The 19,501-nt window shown below is 42.2% G+C and overlaps 1 protein-coding gene across 3 annotated transcripts in view; it reads left to right on the top strand.

The window, feature by feature from the left end:
* stat6 (signal transducer and activator of transcription 6, interleukin-4 induced) overlaps window positions 1-19,501 on the top strand; it is a 70,011-nt gene that overhangs the window by 33,605 nt on the left and 16,905 nt on the right. For all 3 annotated transcript variants that reach the window (XR_013198293.1, XR_013198292.1, XM_077218232.1), the window contains exons 6-7: window positions 16,545-16,636; window positions 16,749-16,897. Coding sequence is in view for 1 of the 3 variants with exons in the window: in XM_077218232.1 (XP_077074347.1) it covers window positions 16,545-16,636; window positions 16,749-16,897 (241 nt within the window). In the remaining 2 variants the exon portion in view is untranslated. The remainder of the gene's footprint in view (window positions 1-16,544; window positions 16,637-16,748; window positions 16,898-19,501) is intronic.

The following is a 19,501-nucleotide window of genomic DNA, read 5'->3' as shown; positions in this document are numbered from 1 at the left end:
TTTAACGATTCTCTTATCGATTCCTGATAGCACTGTGTGGGAAAAAGTAGTCTTTTTCGGGGGGGAAAACAAGTCGTTTCAATGCTTACACTTGACTAAGCAAACTGTACTTTTTATGTAATTTCTGTAATAAATGGAACCTTATTGTAAAGTGTTACCGATTAGTTATACACCGATTAAACGTCCCGTGAGTTCAGTGTTGGAAAGATCAGTTGTTTTAACCATTCATTAAAACGAATCGGTTCAAATGAGTCATTAGTTCGCGAATTGGACGTGTCATTATCGGACGTGTGCGCGTTGTGTGATTATCCCGCCAGTTGGGACATCCCACAAGATGTGTGTCATCACAGAAAACATTTCATCACTGGATCGTTTTTTTTTCGTTTATTTGAAGTGTGATTATGTCAGCTGAATGTGCGGAAGACTTTTCAGAGAAGATAAGGCAACGTATTTTAGCACAATTCACACCCAGCGGCAATTCAGGAAAAACAAATCTCCGAATGCTCCACATAAAACTTTAGTCTCCCTACCTTACCATCGTGTCGTTTATTTTGATTAATATGTGCGAGGGAGAGAGGAAGACAGCGCTTAGTTTTGAGACGGTGAAGCCTACTTTCGCCTTGCTCCGAAGAGAGAGAGTGCGTTCGCGCGACCGGGGCGCTCTCTCTCTCTCTCTCTGCTCGATCAGTTTAACATGCGCCCTGTCACAAGCGCAGCGGTTCATCTACATTACCAGAGAGAGACAATTTTACTCACTGATCAAATAAGACTTTGCAGGACAAAGATTATCTTTGGACGCGGTGCTATGGTGCTTGATAAAGGACAAAAGGGACAGTTGTGAGTTCACGGTCTGTACATACTATGGCTGACTCAGAGCAGGAGCATCGATAAGAGGACTCGTTAACGTCGAGGGCATACAATATCGATGGATCGTAACATTTAGAACCGGTTCTCGAGTGGAACCGGTTTTCGATTCCCATCCCTAGATGCGACAGCAGCTAAATAAGTGGATGGTATAAGGCAACAGGTAGGATTTAAAGTGTGACGTCTGTGCTTGGAGGAGGCGTGCAAATATTCATGTTAACAGACTGGCAAGTGTTTGCTAACTTAATGCAAAATAATATTGCTGATATCTACATTTAGATTTTGGTTAAACCTTATGGTACCAATCACATGCATGACCTATCTCAATTTTATTAAAGTAAAATAACAACTAGTAGGCTAAATATAAGGTAGCATGCCAATACATGTCTAGAAGCTGGAAAACATTACTTATGCCATAAGGCTGGTTTATCATGGAAACAAATAGATTTTATTTTACCATTAGCTGTTCATGTTAGCTGTGTTGTCAGACATACAGGCTATAGCTACATCTGCTGGGTGACATGGAAGCTGTAATTAGGGTCACATAGGGTCTCTCTTTAAAGATCTGTGCTATATATATGTGTATATGTGTATGTTTGTAACTGTTTATTCTGTTTGTATTTTTTTATTATTTGTTAACATTGTTAATAAAATAAAATAAAATACTTTTATTTATATATAATTCTAAAAGCCAGAATTGTTGCTGCATACCCCTCTTACACTGGGTAGTTGCGCCCCTGGCTGAAACGGTCTCATATGGAGCAAGCCGAGCTGCGTAACTGCGGCTGCCATATGCCCCAGGACTCAGGAGCCTCTGAAAAAGTTTCAGTGAACCAATGTTCTGCTCTTGACAGTATTCAAGCAGTTCAGCACCGACCGGACACGTTCCTCTGTGAGGCATGATCGACTGTTGGACCGAGTACAGCTCCATACCGAGAAAAGAGATCCTCTTCACAGGGGCGAGTTTGCTCTTTTCCCAGTTGACCTAAAGACCCAACTGACTGTGGGGCAATAAGTCCCTGTGTTTGCAAAACTGTTCTCGAGACTGTACTAGTATCAGCCAGTCGAAATAGTTGAGGACGCAAACATCCAACTTTCACCAAACTGAAAGAGAACCATTGCTTTTTAACTCTGCACTAAATCTGGAAATGTTTAAAGACATATCACTCAGGAAAAGTATGTGTGCTGTAAAAATCACAAACAATGGACACTTAATACCTGAAGGTGAATGCATATCAGCTGAGATTTTTGCTGGAAAATTGAGCATAAGATCAATTTGAGTGGCAAAGAAAATTTTGACTCCGAGTCAGTGTTCGAACTATACCGTGTCCTTCGGGGAGCCCAATTTTTTTCCAGTTGTGGGTGGGCTGATCGTGCACTTGCGTGTGTCGAGGATTGAACCACCTTTCAGACAGGACGCGGAATGCGCAGACTTCCAAAGATACATAACAGCTACAAGTGTATGCACTATGCAAGCACTATATACAGGATTCACCCTATTATTCTTTATCGACACAAATTGATAAGCCAAACAGGTATCCCCAAAGAGTCTATAGCTACATAGGCTGTCTTTGACTTGAACAAGGGTTAAATTACTCGTCAGGCTACAGAAGAATGCCATAATTCATCCATTCACTTAGGGCTAAGACATCGAGAGACCTATAACAACCCAGCCACAACACATAATTGGGAATAACATGCCTTACCTTAACACAGAATGGATTTCAAGGACTTCGCGCGCAGATCAATGCCATCCACCGTTTACATTTATTCTACGAATCTTTGAGTTAACATGTACTAAACATGATTGGAATTTGCACCGCAGCGCCACCACACCTTGATGCTCATGACAAGAATAACATGTATAGTTATCTTTATTGAAGTGAATTAGGGTTTAAATCGCCGTCATGCATGCATGAATGAATGAATGATATTTTTTCTATTTTAGACATAATACTCCACGATTATCACATTAGACAAAACTGAAATTGCACGTAAAAAAAAAAACATTGTCAATATTTTTTGAGACCCCCCAAAATTTCACGAATCACGTTTTCAGGGGAGCCCATTTCTTATTAAGGGGAGCCGAGCTCCCCCTAGCTCCCCGTAGTTCGCACCCTGCTCAGAGTTATAGACTTTCCTTAAGGCAGGAACACACCAAGCCGACGGTCGGCCGTCGGGCAGTTTTTGTGCGTTGGCCGACTAAGTTTTCTCAGTGTGTTCCGCACCGTCGGCTGAAATTGGTCCTCGTCGGCTTTGTAACAGCCGATTCGACATGTTGAATCGGCGTCGGGCCGTCGGTGAGAGAGAGAACTCTGATTGGCTGTTCAGCTTAGTGAACGAGTCAGTGCACGAGAATAATAGCAAAACAGAGAGCAAAGAAGTCAAAACGGTACAGATAGAAGGCTGCTGTTATGTTCTGTCATCTTACATGAGTGTTCCTTGGCAAATATTTAAATATTAACATGAGTGGAGTGGAATAAAGAGTGTTTAAAGAGTGTATTAAAAGTGTTTAACAGGATTGATATTCAAAACGGTAAGCACGCACTGCTTTGTTTATGGTTTGTGTAACGTAATCTGCAGCCTGCAGCGTCGGTTTCTCTTTTTGAATGTCGAATATACAGTCATGGTCAGAATTAATGGCACCCCTGGTAAATATGATCAAAACTGGCTGTATCTGGCTGTATCACATTATGAAATAAATGTTTTTCTCCAAAACACGTTGGCCACAATTATTGGTACCCCTAGAATTTTTTACGAGTAAAATATCTCTGAAGTATATTCCCATTAATGTTTACCTTTTTTTTAGCACACCAGGGTTTCTAGGAACATGAAACTGTCTAGCTAAGACCTCTTGTTTCACAGGAGTTTAAATATGAGGAAACACAAAGGCCAAATTCCCTTATTCATCTATCACAATGAGTAAAACCAAAGAATATAGTTCTGATGTGCATCAAAAGATTGTTGAGCATCACAAAATAGAAAGTGGCTGTAAGAAAATAGCTAAAGAATTGAAAATCCCCATTTTGACCATCAGGGCAATAACTAAGAAGTTACAATCAACTAAAGATGTTATGAATCTGCCAGGAAGACGTCGTGTGTCTATATTGCTTTAATGCACGGTGAGGAGGAGAGTTTGAGTGGCCAGAGACTCTTCAAGGATCACAGATGGAGAATTGCAGAGATTACTTGAGTCTTGGGGTCAGAAAGCCTATTTTTTTTTTAATCAAACAACCCCTACATCACCACATGTTTTTTGGGAGGGTTTCAAGAAAAATCCTCCTCGCTCGTCCAAAAACAAAGTCCAGCATATTCAGTTGTCAGAATGACTGGAACTTTAAACGGCACAGGGTTCTGTGGTCAGATGAAACGCAAAAAAAGAGCTTTTTGGCAGCAAACACGCTAGATGGGTTTGGTGCACACAAGGATAAAAAGTACCCCATGTGTACAATTAAATGTACCGTTGGATCTTTAATGTTGTGGGCATATTTTTCTGCTGGAGGTCCTGGACTTCTTGTTCAGATACATGGCATTGTGGATTCTATCAAATATCAACAGATAAAAAATCAAAACCTGATGGCTTCTGCTAGAAATCTTATAATGGGCCATGTTTGGATCTTCCATCTGGACAACGATCCAAAACAAATATCAAAAATCAACACAAAAATGTGTTACAGAGCACTAAATGAAGCTTCTGCCATGACCGTCCCAGTTCCCTGACCTGATGAGTTAAGTGAACTGAAGAGGAGAAGCACCAACATGAACTTGTGAATCTGAAGGATCTGGAGAGATTCTGTATGGAGGAATGGTCTCTGATCTCTTGTCAGGTGTTCTCCAAACTCATCAGACATTATAGGAGAAAACTCAGAGCTGTTATCTTAAAAAAAGGAGATTGCAAAAAGTATTTAATAAAAGGGTTCCAATAATTGTGGCCAACGTGTTTAATACTTGGATTTCATAATGTGATTTCCCCTCCACTTTCAAATCTTTTACTTCAATGAAAGGTTAGATTTTTGGAAATGTTTTGAATGCAAGATCAAAAGGATAAACAATGCACGTTTATTTTTTACAGCCAGTTTTGATCATATTTACCAGGGGTGCCATTAATTCTGACCATGACTGTAGATGAATACATCTGCAGAAATAGACAGTTTTCTCATTCACACGCAGGCGCAGAACGCGCATTCTAACTAACACTCGGCAGTAGTTCTCTCGGTGTGTTCAAGTACAGCTTTTTACTCCGACGCGAGGCGACAACACAGTCGGCTTTCATCAGCGCTAGATCGTCGGCGTCGGCTTGGTGTGTTCTTGCCTTTAGAAACTCATAATGGAGAGATGAACATATGTGCCTTCCCAGAATTAGAAATTGCAGCTGAGACTGAAAGCTGGAAAGAATCTGAGGGTGGACTATTATCTTTTAAGACACCTCAGTTGAGAGTTTTCAGCAACACAGGAAAAAAAATCACTGTACACACTGTGTGTAAAGATACTGCATCTTCATGCGCTTACAAACGTAAAGGAGTCTAAATGGCAAGAGGTGTTTGGATTAGGTGCTTCATCCAAGGGCAGCTGAAGGACCTTGTGCAAACCTCCTTTTGAAAACAGAACTTGAGATCTTCAGTGGAGGTTAGTGCATGGTATAATAGCTACTAACAGACACAGAGCACATCTTGATCCACAGGTGAGGGAGGATGCCCTTTCTGTCTTATGCACTAGATTACAAAACTGTTGTTTCCAGGCTATTTGGGTATCACTGAAAGAAAAATTGAGTAATGAGTCTTGTGATATCGAATCAGTCCTAAGGGGTTTAATAAGGTCACGTTTAAAAATTGTAAATTGGTTAATGACCTTGAAACTTTTAAATATAAATGGGGTGTGAATCAATGTATTTGTAATGTTGATTACAATGGAAATCAATTTCTTTGTTAGGTTTTTTTTGATAATGGGATGTTTTGAAATAATAATAATAAATAATAATAGATTTTATTTATAACGCACTTTTCATTCCAAAGAATCTCAAAGTGCTACATAAAAGAACAACAAATGTGATACCTCGTCATTGTCTTTATGATTGTTCCATGAAGGGGAAATTTTTTTTTTAAATTTTTGGTATGTTTGTTAAAGTCAAAACTCTCTCTCTCTCTCTCTCTCTCTCTCTCTCTCTCTCTCTCAAATAACTGCATTAATAACTACATTAGCTTTCCTATCAATGGCTCAACCCTCTGTTACTCTAAATTGACTTTTTGGAATTAGCATCCCGTTGGAATTAGCACCCGCATTACCACCTCTGGTGTGTCGTCTAACAATTCAACAGCCCGTCGTCAATAATTCCTTACTTATTATGAAGATATCCATTTCATGAAAGATATATATTTTATATATGATTAGATATATAAAGATATATATTTCATGAAATAGTCAAAAACATTGGAAAACAATCAATCCTTCTAGAGGTCTACAAGGTCAAGCTTGCCTTGTTCAAAGCACTCAGGATATCAAAGGTGTTTTCAAACCCAAACAGTTAGTAAAGCTTTTATTAAAAATGAAAAGAGGAGTAAGTGCTGCTTGGTGGTGATCTAGTGATTATTTCTGTATGTACAAAACTCTTTTCAGGTTTTAACATGTTGTTTGAATGTTACTTTTTTGGGTTAAAAATTATCCAAAATAAATTTTTGAGCAAGTACATAACCAGCCAGTGTTCAAAACTATCTGCTTGACTTAGCTCGATTCAAAACGGTAAGCTTGTAATAATGTTTTTAATTCCAGTGGTACTGGTGGATTTCTGCATCATTACGTCACATCTGTACACATAAAGTTGTCTCGGCTAGTAGGCTGTGTTGCATGTGAGGATGTTGGAGGTGGAGATTTATAGCCTTTTCTCACAGCACTTGCTATAATTAAACATCAATTTGATGGCGGATCCAGAAAGGTTCAAACGACAAGCACCAGTGTCAACTGGAGATTTACCCGTTGTAAAATGCAAAAGACTTCGGAGTGGCTACAGAAAAAAGAGACAGCAACCGGGCCCATGCGAAAACGAGGATAAATATCTGAAGGGCATTAAATGCAGTAACGCAATGCTGATGTTGTTATCAAATAACAATTTGAGAACAAAGTATAATATGCACGTGACACTCCTGGATTTGGCTAATGCATATGGTTCAGTGCCACATGAGCTTCTTTGGGCATTATTTGATTTTTTCAGGGTACCGATGTCGATAACAAATTTAGTGAAAGCCTATTTTGGAGATTTGCAATTTAGTTTCTCAACTCCAGAATTCAGCACTACATGGCAATGCTTAGAGGTTGGAATAATGGCAGGATGCACCATTTCTCCACTGGCTTTTACCATGGCAATGGAAGTAATCATTAGGGCATCAAAATGGGTAGTAGGAGGAGAGCGCTTGGCTTCTGGGATGCGACTACCACCAATCAGAGCATACATGGATGACATGACAACCATGACTACAACGGTAGCCTGCACTAATTGGTTATTGGGGAAGTTAACAGATAATATTGAATGGGCACGAATGCAATTTAAGCCCTCTAAATCAAGGAGCATCTCCATAATTAAAGGCAAGGTAGTAGATAAAACATTCTTCATTAATGGTGAGGCAATACCAACAGTTTCTCAGAAGCCAGTGAAGAGTCTAGGGACATGGTACGATGGGGATCTAAAGGACACAGTTCGAGTGGGAGAAGTTAGACGACAAGCAGTGGAAGGGTTGAAGAGCATAAACAGCTGTGCTCTACCAGGCAAACTGAAACTCTGGTGCTTTCAGTTTGGTCTACTGCCAAGGTTGCTGTGGCCACTGACTGTGTATGAGGTTTCTTTGACAACAGTGGATAAGCTGGAAGCGTTAATAAGTTCATACATCAGGAAATGGTTGGGAGTTCCACGCTGCCTCAGCAGAGTGGGACTTTATAGTAAAGGAGTATTGCAGCTGCCAGTCTCTGCTTTAACCGAGGAGTTTAAGTGTGCCAAGGTCAGACTGGAAATGACTTTAGCAGAGTCACGTGACAAATGTGTAAGGGAGACAGCCCCTGTGGTAAAAACTGGTAGAAAGTGGTCAGCAAAGAAATCTGTAGTAGAGGCAAAGGCTGACCTTCAAATTGGGGATATCGTGGGACAGGTACAGCATGGAAGAGGGGGTTTTGGGCTCAGTTTAGCTCCTCCTAAATGGCACAAGGCAGGCCCAGCCCAAAGGAGGAAGCTGGTAGTCAACGAGGTGCGAAGGCAGAAGGAGAGGATGAGATGTATAAAGGCCATTTCCCAGGCCAAGCAGGGAGAGTGGATGAGATGGGAGAGTGTGGAACAACGCAAAATGGGCTGGCAAGACCTTTGGTCAATGGAAGAGAGTAGGATCAGTTTCCTTATTAGGTCAACATATGATGTTCTCCCATCACCGCAGAACCTAAACCTCTGGGTAGGAGAGGATCCATCTTGTCCTTTGTGTTCATCACCTGCCACATTAAGGCACATTTTGACAGGATGTAAGGTGGCTCTTAGCCAGGGTCGGTTTACTTGGCGCCATGACCAAGTATTGCGATGTTTGGCTTTAGCATTGGAAGGCAAGCGTAGTATGACCAATAAATTGCCGCCTGTTCTAGCAAAACATTACACGCAGAAGACAATATTCCTCCGCCCAGGCGAGCAACCACCAAGAAAAGGTGCTAACACCAATTCTCGCCCAGGACAACTGGAAGCTGCTAGGGACTGGAAGATGCTGGTTGATCTTGATCAACGGCTTATTTTTCCACCTGAGATTGCCACCACTAACCTACGACCAGATATTGTTTTGTGGTCTGGATCAGCACGCATTGTTCAACTGATAGAGTTAACAGTGCCATGGGAGGATGCGGTAGATGAGGCATATGAGAGGAAGAAACTGCGATATGCTCATCTGGCCACTGAAGCAGAACATCGAGGATGGAGAGTCCAGGTTTATCCAGTGGAAGTGGGTTGTCGTGGTTTTGTGGCACACTCTACAACCCGGTTCCTCAGAGACGTCGGATTCAGTGGCCAAGAGTTGCGTCGTACAGTAAAGAACTTATCTGAAGCAGCAGAAAGGAGCAGCAACTGGCTGTGGTTGAGACGGAAAGATTCTAGCTGGCTGTGTACAGGCCGCCATGCTACGGTTTCGTAGAATTCTTGAAAACTTGAAAGGTCTGTTGGTTTATTTGTATAGGTTGTATAGTATTTACAGTCATTACGTTCCTGTGTATATTGCGTGAATGACGGGTGGTTGGGCAGATATTGTGTTTTGCGGTAGGTGGTATGCCATACGGAACCGTTGCCACTGAAACTGCATATTAACGCACCAGTGGGGCTCGACAGCCTTAGTCAAACGGGTTGGCGCGTATGGTTGGGTTGCGGAGAGATTGTGAGATTGTGGTTAGGTCTCAGCAGCAACTGTTGGTTTATTTGTATAGGTTGTATAGTATTTACAGTCATTACGTTCCTGTATATATTGCGTGAATGACGGGTGGTTGGGCAGATATTGTGTTTTGTGGTAGATGGTATGCCATACGGAACCGTTGCCACTGAAACTGCATATTAACGCACCAGTGGGGCTCGACAGCCTTAGTCAAACGGGTTGGCGGGTATGGTTGGGTTGCGGAGAGATTGTGAGATTGTGGTTAGGTCTCAGCAGCAAGAGGGAAGTAGAGGTCAGTAAGCTGGGCTGAGTTGAGTGGGGGACGGAGGGGGGTGACTCTGGGACGCCAGAGTCACTGTCGAGCCCTCTTGAGGTGTCGTGGGCTAGTCGACGAAACACTGAGGACGGAAGGTGCCCACTTGAAGACCCTAGAGATGTTCCCTACTCCGCTCAATCCAGAGGGTTGTTATGGGGGACCGCACTGTGGTTGCAGCCGTTGTGTGTGCTGACGCGCAATACACTGTATTAACACCAGACAGAAGATTCACGTCACCAGATGGAAAGAAGCGTAAATGGATGGAGAAGCATAGGTTACTGTAAAGCTACGTCTTAGTTGGTGATTATCTTGGCGAAAGCCGAGTACAAATCAGCATGAAGTTTTAACATCTACTCTCGTGTAATGGAAATCATGAAGATCTGGATACGTCCAGTGACTGCGGTGAATAGTGCTGCTGGCAACAAGGGAAAGACCTTGTGACAGCCTGGAGAGACAGCTGACAGGAGGAAAGAGACCCCAATGGGACTGGTAAGGGTTAGCTACCCTTGTCGGCAGTATCCAGCTCTGTGTTTACAGGATGCTGGAGACACCCGCCCAAGGCTTCTGAAAAATTAAAGAGGAAAATACCCCTAGTGTCTGCGAGAGCAGGGGCGGAAGATGACTCAATGGTGGACAACATGGTTAACGACTTTGGAATGGAAACGGATATGAGTATAGAGAGTACTTCACAAAAGACTAGTTCAGGTTCTGCAGTTAGCAAAGCCATTGAACTCCAAGCTTGTGTCTGTCGCTGGAGCAAGGCGACAACGGTCAGGGGTTTGAAGATTCATCAAGGGAAAATGAAATGCTTGAGGGAGAAGGGACAAGGGCCTCGCATTGATCAGTACTTCTTACGAAGTCAGTCAAGTCAGTCGAATGAAATCCAGCGACAGGAAGCAAACCACAGTTCGCAGGATATCAGCACCCCTGTCATAGAGGAGAGGAGGGTTTGCACAGTTAGTGATGAACACATTGATTCTTGTGAACCCGGTCAGACTAACCAGCATAAGAGAGAAAAGAACCTCAACGGGCATAGGCCTGGAGTTAGATGGCCAAGAGCTTGTGAGAAAACTGCATGGGACACGGTAAACACAGATCTATGCTTTGCATTAGAAAGATTAACTGGTACAGTTGAAAAGAAGCTGGATAAATTTGGGGACATCATTTACGCATATGGAAGTGAGAGGTTTGGTGTGGAAAAAAGGAAGGAAAAAGTACAAACTACTCCTGGATTGTCTAGACGGCAGCAGAAAATTGAAGGGTTAGTTAGAGAAAGGAGACAGCTGAGGAAGCAATGGAAAAGAGCGGAACAAAGTCAGAAGGAGGGACTCAATCTCTTACAAAGGGCCATAAAAGATAAGCTTGCAACATTACGCAGAGCTGAGCGCCTACGGAAACGCTACAAAAAGAAGGAGCGTGCGAGGGCTAATTTCTATAAAGATCCATTCAAATTCGCAAAGAAGTTATTCACCAGTGAGAAGAATGGCACTTTAAAAGCATCTAGGGTTGAGCTAGAGAGATATTTGGAGGAAACACATACAGATGCAAAAAGGCATAAGCCTATGTCTATTCCGTCAGACATCCCACCTGTCAATCCACCAGAATACCAAATGGAGGTCTGTGCACCTAAGTGGAAAGAGATAGAGCAGGTTGTGAGAAAGGCAAGGGCTTCATCATCTCCAGGGCCTAATGGAGTTCCGTACAGAGTGTACAAGAGTGCTTCAGGAGTTCTACGAATTCTGTGGAAATTGATAAAAGTGGCTTGGGAAAAGCAGGTTGTTCCTAGAGCATGGCGCAGAGCAGGGGGAGTCTTTATACCCAAAGAAAAAGATGCTACAAGCATCAGTCAGTTTCGCCCTATTTCACTATTAAACGTCGAAGGAAAGATTTTCTTCAGCATTATTGCTCAGAGATTGTCAACCTACCTATTAAAGAATGGCTTCATTGACACTTCAGTTCAAAAAGCGGGCATTCCAGGATTCTCAGGATGCTTAGAACACATCAGTGTTATCTGGCAACGAATTCAATCAGCTAAAAAGGAGAGGAAGGAGCTCCACGTGACATTCCTGGATTTGGCGAATGCGTATGGTTCAGTGCCACATGAGCTTCTTTGGGCATCATTTGATTTTTTCAGGGTACCGATGTCGATAACAAATTTAGTGAAAGCCTATTTTGGAGATTTGCAATTTAGTTTCTCAACTCCAGAATTCAGCACTACATGGCAATGCTTAGAGGTTGGAATAATGGCAGGATGCACCATTTCTCCACTGGCTTTTACCATGGCAATGGAAGTAATCATTAGGGCATCAAAATGGGTAGTAGGAGGAGAGCGCTTGGCTTCTGGGATGCGACTACCACCAATCAGAGCATACATGGATGACATGACAACCATGACTACAACGGTAGCCTGCACTAATCGGTTATTGGGGAAGTTAACAGATAATATTGAATGGGCACGAATGCAATTTAAGCCCTCTAAATCAAGGAGCATCTCCATAATTAAAGGCAAGGTAGTAGATAAAACATTCTTCATTAATGGTGAGGCAATACCAACAGTTTCTCAGAAGCCAGTGAAGAGTCTAGGGAGATGGTACGATGGGGATCTAAAGGACACAGTTCGAGTGGGAGAAGTTAGACGACAAGCAGTGGAAGGGTTGAAGAGCATAAACAGCTGTGCTCTACCAGGCAAACTGAAACTCTGGTGCTTTCAGTTTGGTCTACTGCCAAGGTTGCTGTGGCCACTGACTGTGTATGAGGTTTCTTTGACAACAGTGGATAAGCTGGAAGCGTTAATAAGTTCATACATCAGGAAATGGTTGGGAGTTCCACGCTGCCTCAGCAGAGTGGGACTTTATAGTAAAGGAGTATTGCAGCTGCCAGTCTCTGCTTTAACCGAGGAGTTTAAGTGTGCCAAGGTCAGACTGGAAATGACTTTAGCAGAGTCACGTGACAAATGTGTAAGGGAGACAGCCCCTGTGGTAAAAACTGGTAGAAAGTGGTCAGCAAAGAAATCTGTAGTAGAGGCAAAAGCTGACCTTCAAATTGGGGATATCGTGGGACAGGTACAGCATGGAAGAGGGGGTTTTGGGCTCAGTTTAGCTCCTCCTAAATGGCACAAGGCAGGCCCAGCCCAAAGGAGGAAGCTGGTAGTCAACGAGGTGCGAAGGCAGGAGGAGAGGATGAGATGTATAAAGGCCATTTCCCAGGCCAAGCAGGGAGAGTGGATGAGATGGGAGAGTGTGGAACAACGCAAAATGGGCTGGCAAGACCTTTGGTCAATGGAAGAGAGTAGGATCAGTTTCCTTATTAGGTCAACATATGATGTTCTCCCATCACCGCAGAACCTAAACCTCTGGGTAGGAGAGGATCCATCTTGTCCTTTGTGTTTATCACCTGCCACATTAAGCCACATTTTGACAGGATGTAAGGTGGCTCTTAGCCAGGGTCGGTTTACTTGGCGCCATGACCAAGTATTGCGATGTTTGGCTTTAGCATTGGAAGGCAAGCGTAGTATGACCAATAAATTGCCGCCTGTTCTAGCAAAACATTGTTCAACTGATAGAGTTAACAGTGCCATGGGAGGATGCGGTAGATGAGGCATATGAGAGGAAGAAACTGCGGTATGCTCATCTGGCCACTGAAGCAGAACAGCGAGGATGGAGAGTCCAGGTTTATCCAGTGGAAGTGGGTTGTCGTGGTTTTGTGGCACACTCTACAACCCGGTTCCTCAGAGACGTCGGATTCAGTGGCCAAGAGTTGCGTCGTACAGTAAAGAACTTATCTGAAGCAGCAGAAAGGAGCAGCAACTGGCTGTGGTTGAGCCGGAAAGATTCTAGCTGGCTGTGTACAGGCCGCCATGCTACGGTTTCATAGAATTCTTGAAAACTTGAAAGGTCTGTTGGTTTATTTGTATAGGTTGTATAGTATTTACAGTCATTACGTTCCTGTGTATATTGCGTGAATGACGGGTGGTTGGGCAGATATTGTGTTTTGCGGTAGGTGGTATGCCATACGGAACCGTTGCCACTGAAACTGCATATTAACGCACCAGTGGGGCTCGACAGCCTTAGTCAAACGGGTTGGTGCGTATGGTTGGGTTGCGGAGAGATTGTGAGATTGTGGTTAGGTCTCAGCAGCAACTGTTGGTTTATTTGTATAGGTTGTATAGTATTTACAGTCATTACGTTCCTGTATATATTGCGTGAATGACGGGTGGTTGGGCAGATATTGTGTTTTGTGGTAGATGGTATGCCATACGGAACCGTTGCCACTGAAACTGCATATTAACGCACCAGTGGGGCTCGACAGCCTTAGTCAAACGGGTTGGCGCGTATGGTTGGGTTGCGGAGAGATTGTGAGATTGTGGTTAGGTCTCAGCAGCAAGAGGGAAGTAGAGGTCAGTAAGCTGGGCTGAGTTGAGTGGGGGACGGAGGGGGGTGACTCTGGGACGCCAGAGTCACTGTCGAGCCCTCTTGAGGTGTCGTGGGCTAGTCGACGAAACACTGAGGACGGAAGGTGCCCACTTGAAGACCCTAGAGATGTTCCCTACTCCGCTCAATCCAGAGGGTTGTTATGGGGGACCGCACTGTGGTTGCAGCCGTTGTGTGTGCTGACGCGCAATACACCCTATTAACACCAGACAGAAGATTCACGTCACCAGATGGAAAGAAGCGTAAATGGATGGAGAAGCATAGGTTACTGTAAAGCTACGTCTTAGTTGGTGATTATCTTGGCGAAAGCCGAGTACAAATCAGCATGAAGTTTTAACATCTACTCTCGTGTAATGGAAATCATGCACGGTTTGACGTGATATGATAAGCGAACGTTAGATTTAATCAGCGGAATTTACTGCAATGCCTTTTTCCCTTTAGTTGGTCAGAACAAAAGTGGATGTTACTTACTTGTTCAGATGACATTTTCCGGTGAAAATTCTTATGTTGGTCATACTTCCAAAAAGTAGAATCTGTGATTCCGAATGACAGTATCCACACGGTGCATCCTTACGGTGTATGACAGCTGCACATTCTCCTCAAAATATTGGATTCATCATTGGGTTGTGCCGTTGGGTTGTGCCGTGCCGAGGCACAACCCACGTAAAGTTGATAATTCCGCGAATAGTTGCAATTGCAGATTTCTAACAGAGATGGCGACAAAGAGGAAAAACTACGGACTGCAGCTTTAAATCACATTTAATAATACATATTATTTCAAAGCTGCTTTAAAAAGAAAAGTGTCATAATGCCCTCACTTAGCAAGGTAACTACTTATTACATATCAGAGTCACAGTCACAGAGTTTCTTATTGATGACAGTGGAAAAGGACTCTTGGTGAGAATACAAAGTTTCCAACTGAAGGTCAATTTATTCTGAATCTTTTGGATCATGTTTTCTCTGACACTCTAAGGCAAGCACAACTTTCTTAATCAGTGACTATAAAGTCCTAATCACCCCTATATACTGTATAAACGGCTATATACAGGTCTGACGTGGGGTTGGGGTGGATGTGATGGAGGACATTGAGGGAAGTTTGAGGCCCTGTGCAAATTACCGTGCACATGAATACCATGAATCATGGTCACACACACATACAGTAGATATTGTAGCTATATAAGTTCTACTGCATAATGTAACTGTGCAATACATTTTTAACAAGCATTATCATACACGTAGTATTAGCATTTCCACAACCACTAGCTTTGTAAAATTGCTAAGCCACGAAATCTCTGGAAGTGCTGAAAATTTTTATTTTATAATTTTTTTTGGTTGCTTTTCCTCATTATGAGCCTATAACAAAAACATAATATTCGTCATTAACTACTAATTGAACAGGAATAGCACTATGGTCATTTTCAGCTTCTGTCAGAGGTTGTTTATATTAGCATGTGGGCGATGGATAAAGGAAAGACAGTTTTGCTATACTTAAATCATGTTAGTGCTCCAGATTTTGTGTGTAATACATTTGAGTGTTTTTTCATGTTAAAGAAATTAGCTTGTAACATGTATAGTAAATGTTGTGCTTATATTAATTGTTGATTATCTATATTAATATTCATTTTAATGTTTATTTATGTGCAGTGATGCAGATAATTGAGTAATCAGTTATTTATTACATGTATATCCTGTTTATTACTTTTAAAACTTATTAATTAATTAAAAGGCACTGAAAGCAACTTTTTACCAAATCGAATGCAGAAAACGATCATACTCCCTAAGATATAATCCCTTTCAGAATAATTTTGATTGGCCAATTTAAAGGTGCGCTTCTTGCCTGTCACCTATTTTGCGGGGAAACCAGAAGCGTGATAGATGAGCTTGGAGCAGTTGTTATGAGTTTGGTAGTTTGGACATCCAAAAAGGGGAAACGGAAGCAAAAAGTGATCGGACTAAAAAGTAGATTCAAGTAGAGAGTGAACATCTGTAAAGGTTTCATCTCTGGAGTGAGCTGAGAGTTTCAAAGTTGTTGATGCTTCGCTTGACAGATAAAATTCAATGGTTATGCCAAATTGGCAGGGTTGGAAAAACAGTTGTGTGTCTAATTCGATGGCTCTGACAAAGCCCTACAACTTGTTAACATCTCTTGCAGCACCTCCAAATGTTCAGAATCACCTTTCCTTTAACCTTTTAGCATTCAATGGTTCATACTAAATTCTTTCGACATAATTAGGGGGTAATTCACACTCTTTCAACCTTTATTGGCAGACCCAGATGCAATTTTCATACCTTATGAGAGAGTCACTTGTTGCAATTTTATGATATAAAGGAATTAAACAAACACGACTTGTTTTAAACTGTACTCCCTACTAGGTGATAACTAGAGATTACTAATTTACATAAATTTGTGAACATAAAATTAACACCATAAAGAAGCGCAACCCAAGTGAACTGTTCGTAACCCCTGGACTGGGTTAGCATTATCAAGGGCTTACATGCATACAGGCAAACAGGTGTCTCAGTATATCTAATGATTTTTTTCTTGTCTCCCTACAGTTCAAAATGATTTGGATCAACAGCATTCGGATCAAGTCATTAGACAGAATCGCATAAAGCAGCTAGAGTACAACTTTTCAGTTTGTGCAAAGGTAAAAGCTCAAATGCATGCTTGAGCATCATAATAAGTTCATCAGGTTAAAGACAAAAGCAGTTATAATGGAGCTGTTTTTCACGGGTTTGTATATCTGTGCGCGTTTACAGAAGCGTGTGCAACTCCTTCAGGAGGCCGTGTACGCCCTGGAGCAGTGCCAGTCCTGTCTTATTCTCAGAATTAAGTCCTGGAGGTGGGAACAGCACCGAGCAACCATTGGCGTGCACTTCGATGACAACCTTGGCTCTCTGCAGACATGGTAAGGACCACTGGACCTTTTTGTTACAATCGTATTACTGTATGAATGTTATCAGCTAAATCGTTCCATGTAAGAGGTTTGTTTGGTGAAACCTTTCCCCACCAAACTGGTTTTACTTTTCAGCTTTCAGTTTGTTTACTTTTGGCCTCTTTTGCTATCTTGAACAGTGGGCTTTATGCCACACATTTCTCCTTCAAGGTCACAGTATTTCTGTCACTACTTCTGGATGTCTCTTCTTGAACTTTATCTCCCAATTTTTCACATATTTTATGTATTATTAAAGAGTTTTTGAATCATTTAGTCATGCATTTTTTAAAATATGGAGCATGAAGAAAATAGTTCTCTTAGAGATCTAGTTTCACTTCAGAATTCAGATTAGATGTCAAGTGGTGACCCAACACAGTGCCAAAACTGTTTATCATACAAAAGTAAACAGAACTTAACTTTTTAATTACATTTATTTATCACCATGAGCTGCTTAGGTCCAACATTATGGAAAGGTTTTAATATGACATCCACTGATTATCAACTGAAAAATATTGTAATATAAAATGCAAAAGAAGTGTGATTTTTATTTATTTATTTTTTGTAATTAGATTAAAACCTCAACAGGTTTGTCTTCATGGTTTTAGTGTTTGGTTTCTCTGTGCCTCTTGAATTTCAGTGGTTCGTGGACAAGATTTCACACGAAACACATTGTTTTCATCATGTTTCTGTCATGACAACTCTCTGAGGGTTTGGTATGGTAATATGACAATGTTTATATATTTGGTCTTGGTGGAATAGATCTGCTTTGCTGCTGCTACTGCTGCAGAGCAAGGACAGGACTTGCTACTGGCAATGCATACATGCTGCTGTGAATAAGACAGGCTGTGGCTGTACAATATAGCATACATGGATTGCCCTTAGGAGATCTATACAGATAGAGCTGGGGAAGGTGGAGGGTTTCTAAAAACTGCTAAGGCAAATGTTAACTGAGCATTTTACGTTTGAGCACGCAAGCTCTTTGGCTACTCTACTGATACAGCAGGAACCAATCAGCTGTGCCCTATAGGAAATTATATTATTGCAAGTGTTTGAGCCTGCGCCATCTAGAGTTTCATTACAGAACTTTGTATTTCTGTCATAACAACTGTCTGAGTGTTCGGCATGGTAATGGGTATGACAATGTTGATATATTTGATCTTGGTGGAATAGATCTGCTTTGCTGCTGCTGCTGCTGCTGCAGAGCAAGTACGGGACTTGACCTTCAATCCATTACGGCATAGTGTGTTACCAATGGTTTGCTTGTTGACTGTGGTCCCAACTGCCTTGAGATCATTAACAAGCTCCTCCCGTGTAGTTCTGGGCTGATCCCGCTCCTTTCTCATGATTATCCGTACCCCATGGCATGAGGCGAGATCTTGCATGGAGCTCCAGACCAAGGGCGATTGATTTTTCATTTTGTATTTCTTCCATTTCCGAATAATCACACCAACAAAAGTCTCCTTCTCACCAAGCTTCTTGCTGATAGGCCATTCCAGCCTTGTGCAGTTCTACAATCTGGTCCCTGACGTTTGACAGCTCTTTGGTATTGCCCATGGTGGTGGAGAGGTTGGAATGGAAGATACAGATTCTGTGGACAGGTGTCCACTGACATTAGGACATTAGGAGTACTTTCTTAAAGTAACAGGGCTAATATTTATTCCACATGGGCACATAACCAATCTATGGGAGGCAGAATTATTGCTGGTTGCTAGGGTATCGATCAGGGCCGGCGCTCCGCACACGCACATTGCGCACTGCGCGTAGGGCACCAAGTGCTTGGGGGGGCACCAAAAAATCTGGGTCGTGAAAAATCATCACAATAGGCTACTAGTATAAATAACAAATAAAATATGTCTAAAGCATGTTAATATACAAAAGCAATACAAAAATAGTATAGGCCTAGACCAAATTAGTCAAGAAAAAGGTGAATCTCCTGTGCCAGTCTCCCTCTGGTGCCCCCCCTTTCCCACCTCCCAGTGGTCTGTTCGATTATGCCTCAATCAATGTCAAATGTGGCAGACACCGACCTCAGACATGGCCTCGAAAAGGCACCAAGAGTCGGGGCGGAAAAAAGGAAAAAGAAGAGACAGCGGGATGATACTCGCGCGTCGCTTGCAGGTAAGACAATGTTTTAAATAAAAATGTTAGTTTTGTAGCGCGGGCGCCCTTGCGTCGTGTATGCATGTCCAGGGGGGCGTTGCTAGTAGTGCAAATGATCCGGGGCAGGCTTTTTTAGCCCTGCATGTTGAATATTTTATTTTAACGGGGGTCCGGTTTCTCCCCCGGGAAATTTTGAAACTTGGGCTGTTTAATATGCAGTTAGTTTGTTTGAGAAGAAAAGGAAGACCGCTTAGATACGTTTTTTCGTTGTTGTTCTATGCGGTTAATACGGCCATTTTCAAGAGGTTCATAGGCCAAGGCCCAAGGGCGACATCTGTTGGTGAAACTGCAATTAGAAAACCCCCCCCCCACAATCTCAGTGTTTGTATATTTTCATATTCACAGAGTTGTCAAATTATTAGGGCTGGGAAAAGATTAATCGCATCCAAAATAAAAGTTTGTGTCTACATGATATAT

This window comes from Siphateles boraxobius, unplaced genomic scaffold (genome assembly GCF_051911475.1).
Source record: "Siphateles boraxobius isolate OS27281-9 unplaced genomic scaffold, OSU_SipBor_1 77, whole genome shotgun sequence".
NCBI classification, from domain to species: Eukaryota; Metazoa; Chordata; class Actinopteri; order Cypriniformes; family Leuciscidae; genus Siphateles; species Siphateles boraxobius.
This window is presented reverse-complemented; position numbering and strand designations above follow the sequence as displayed.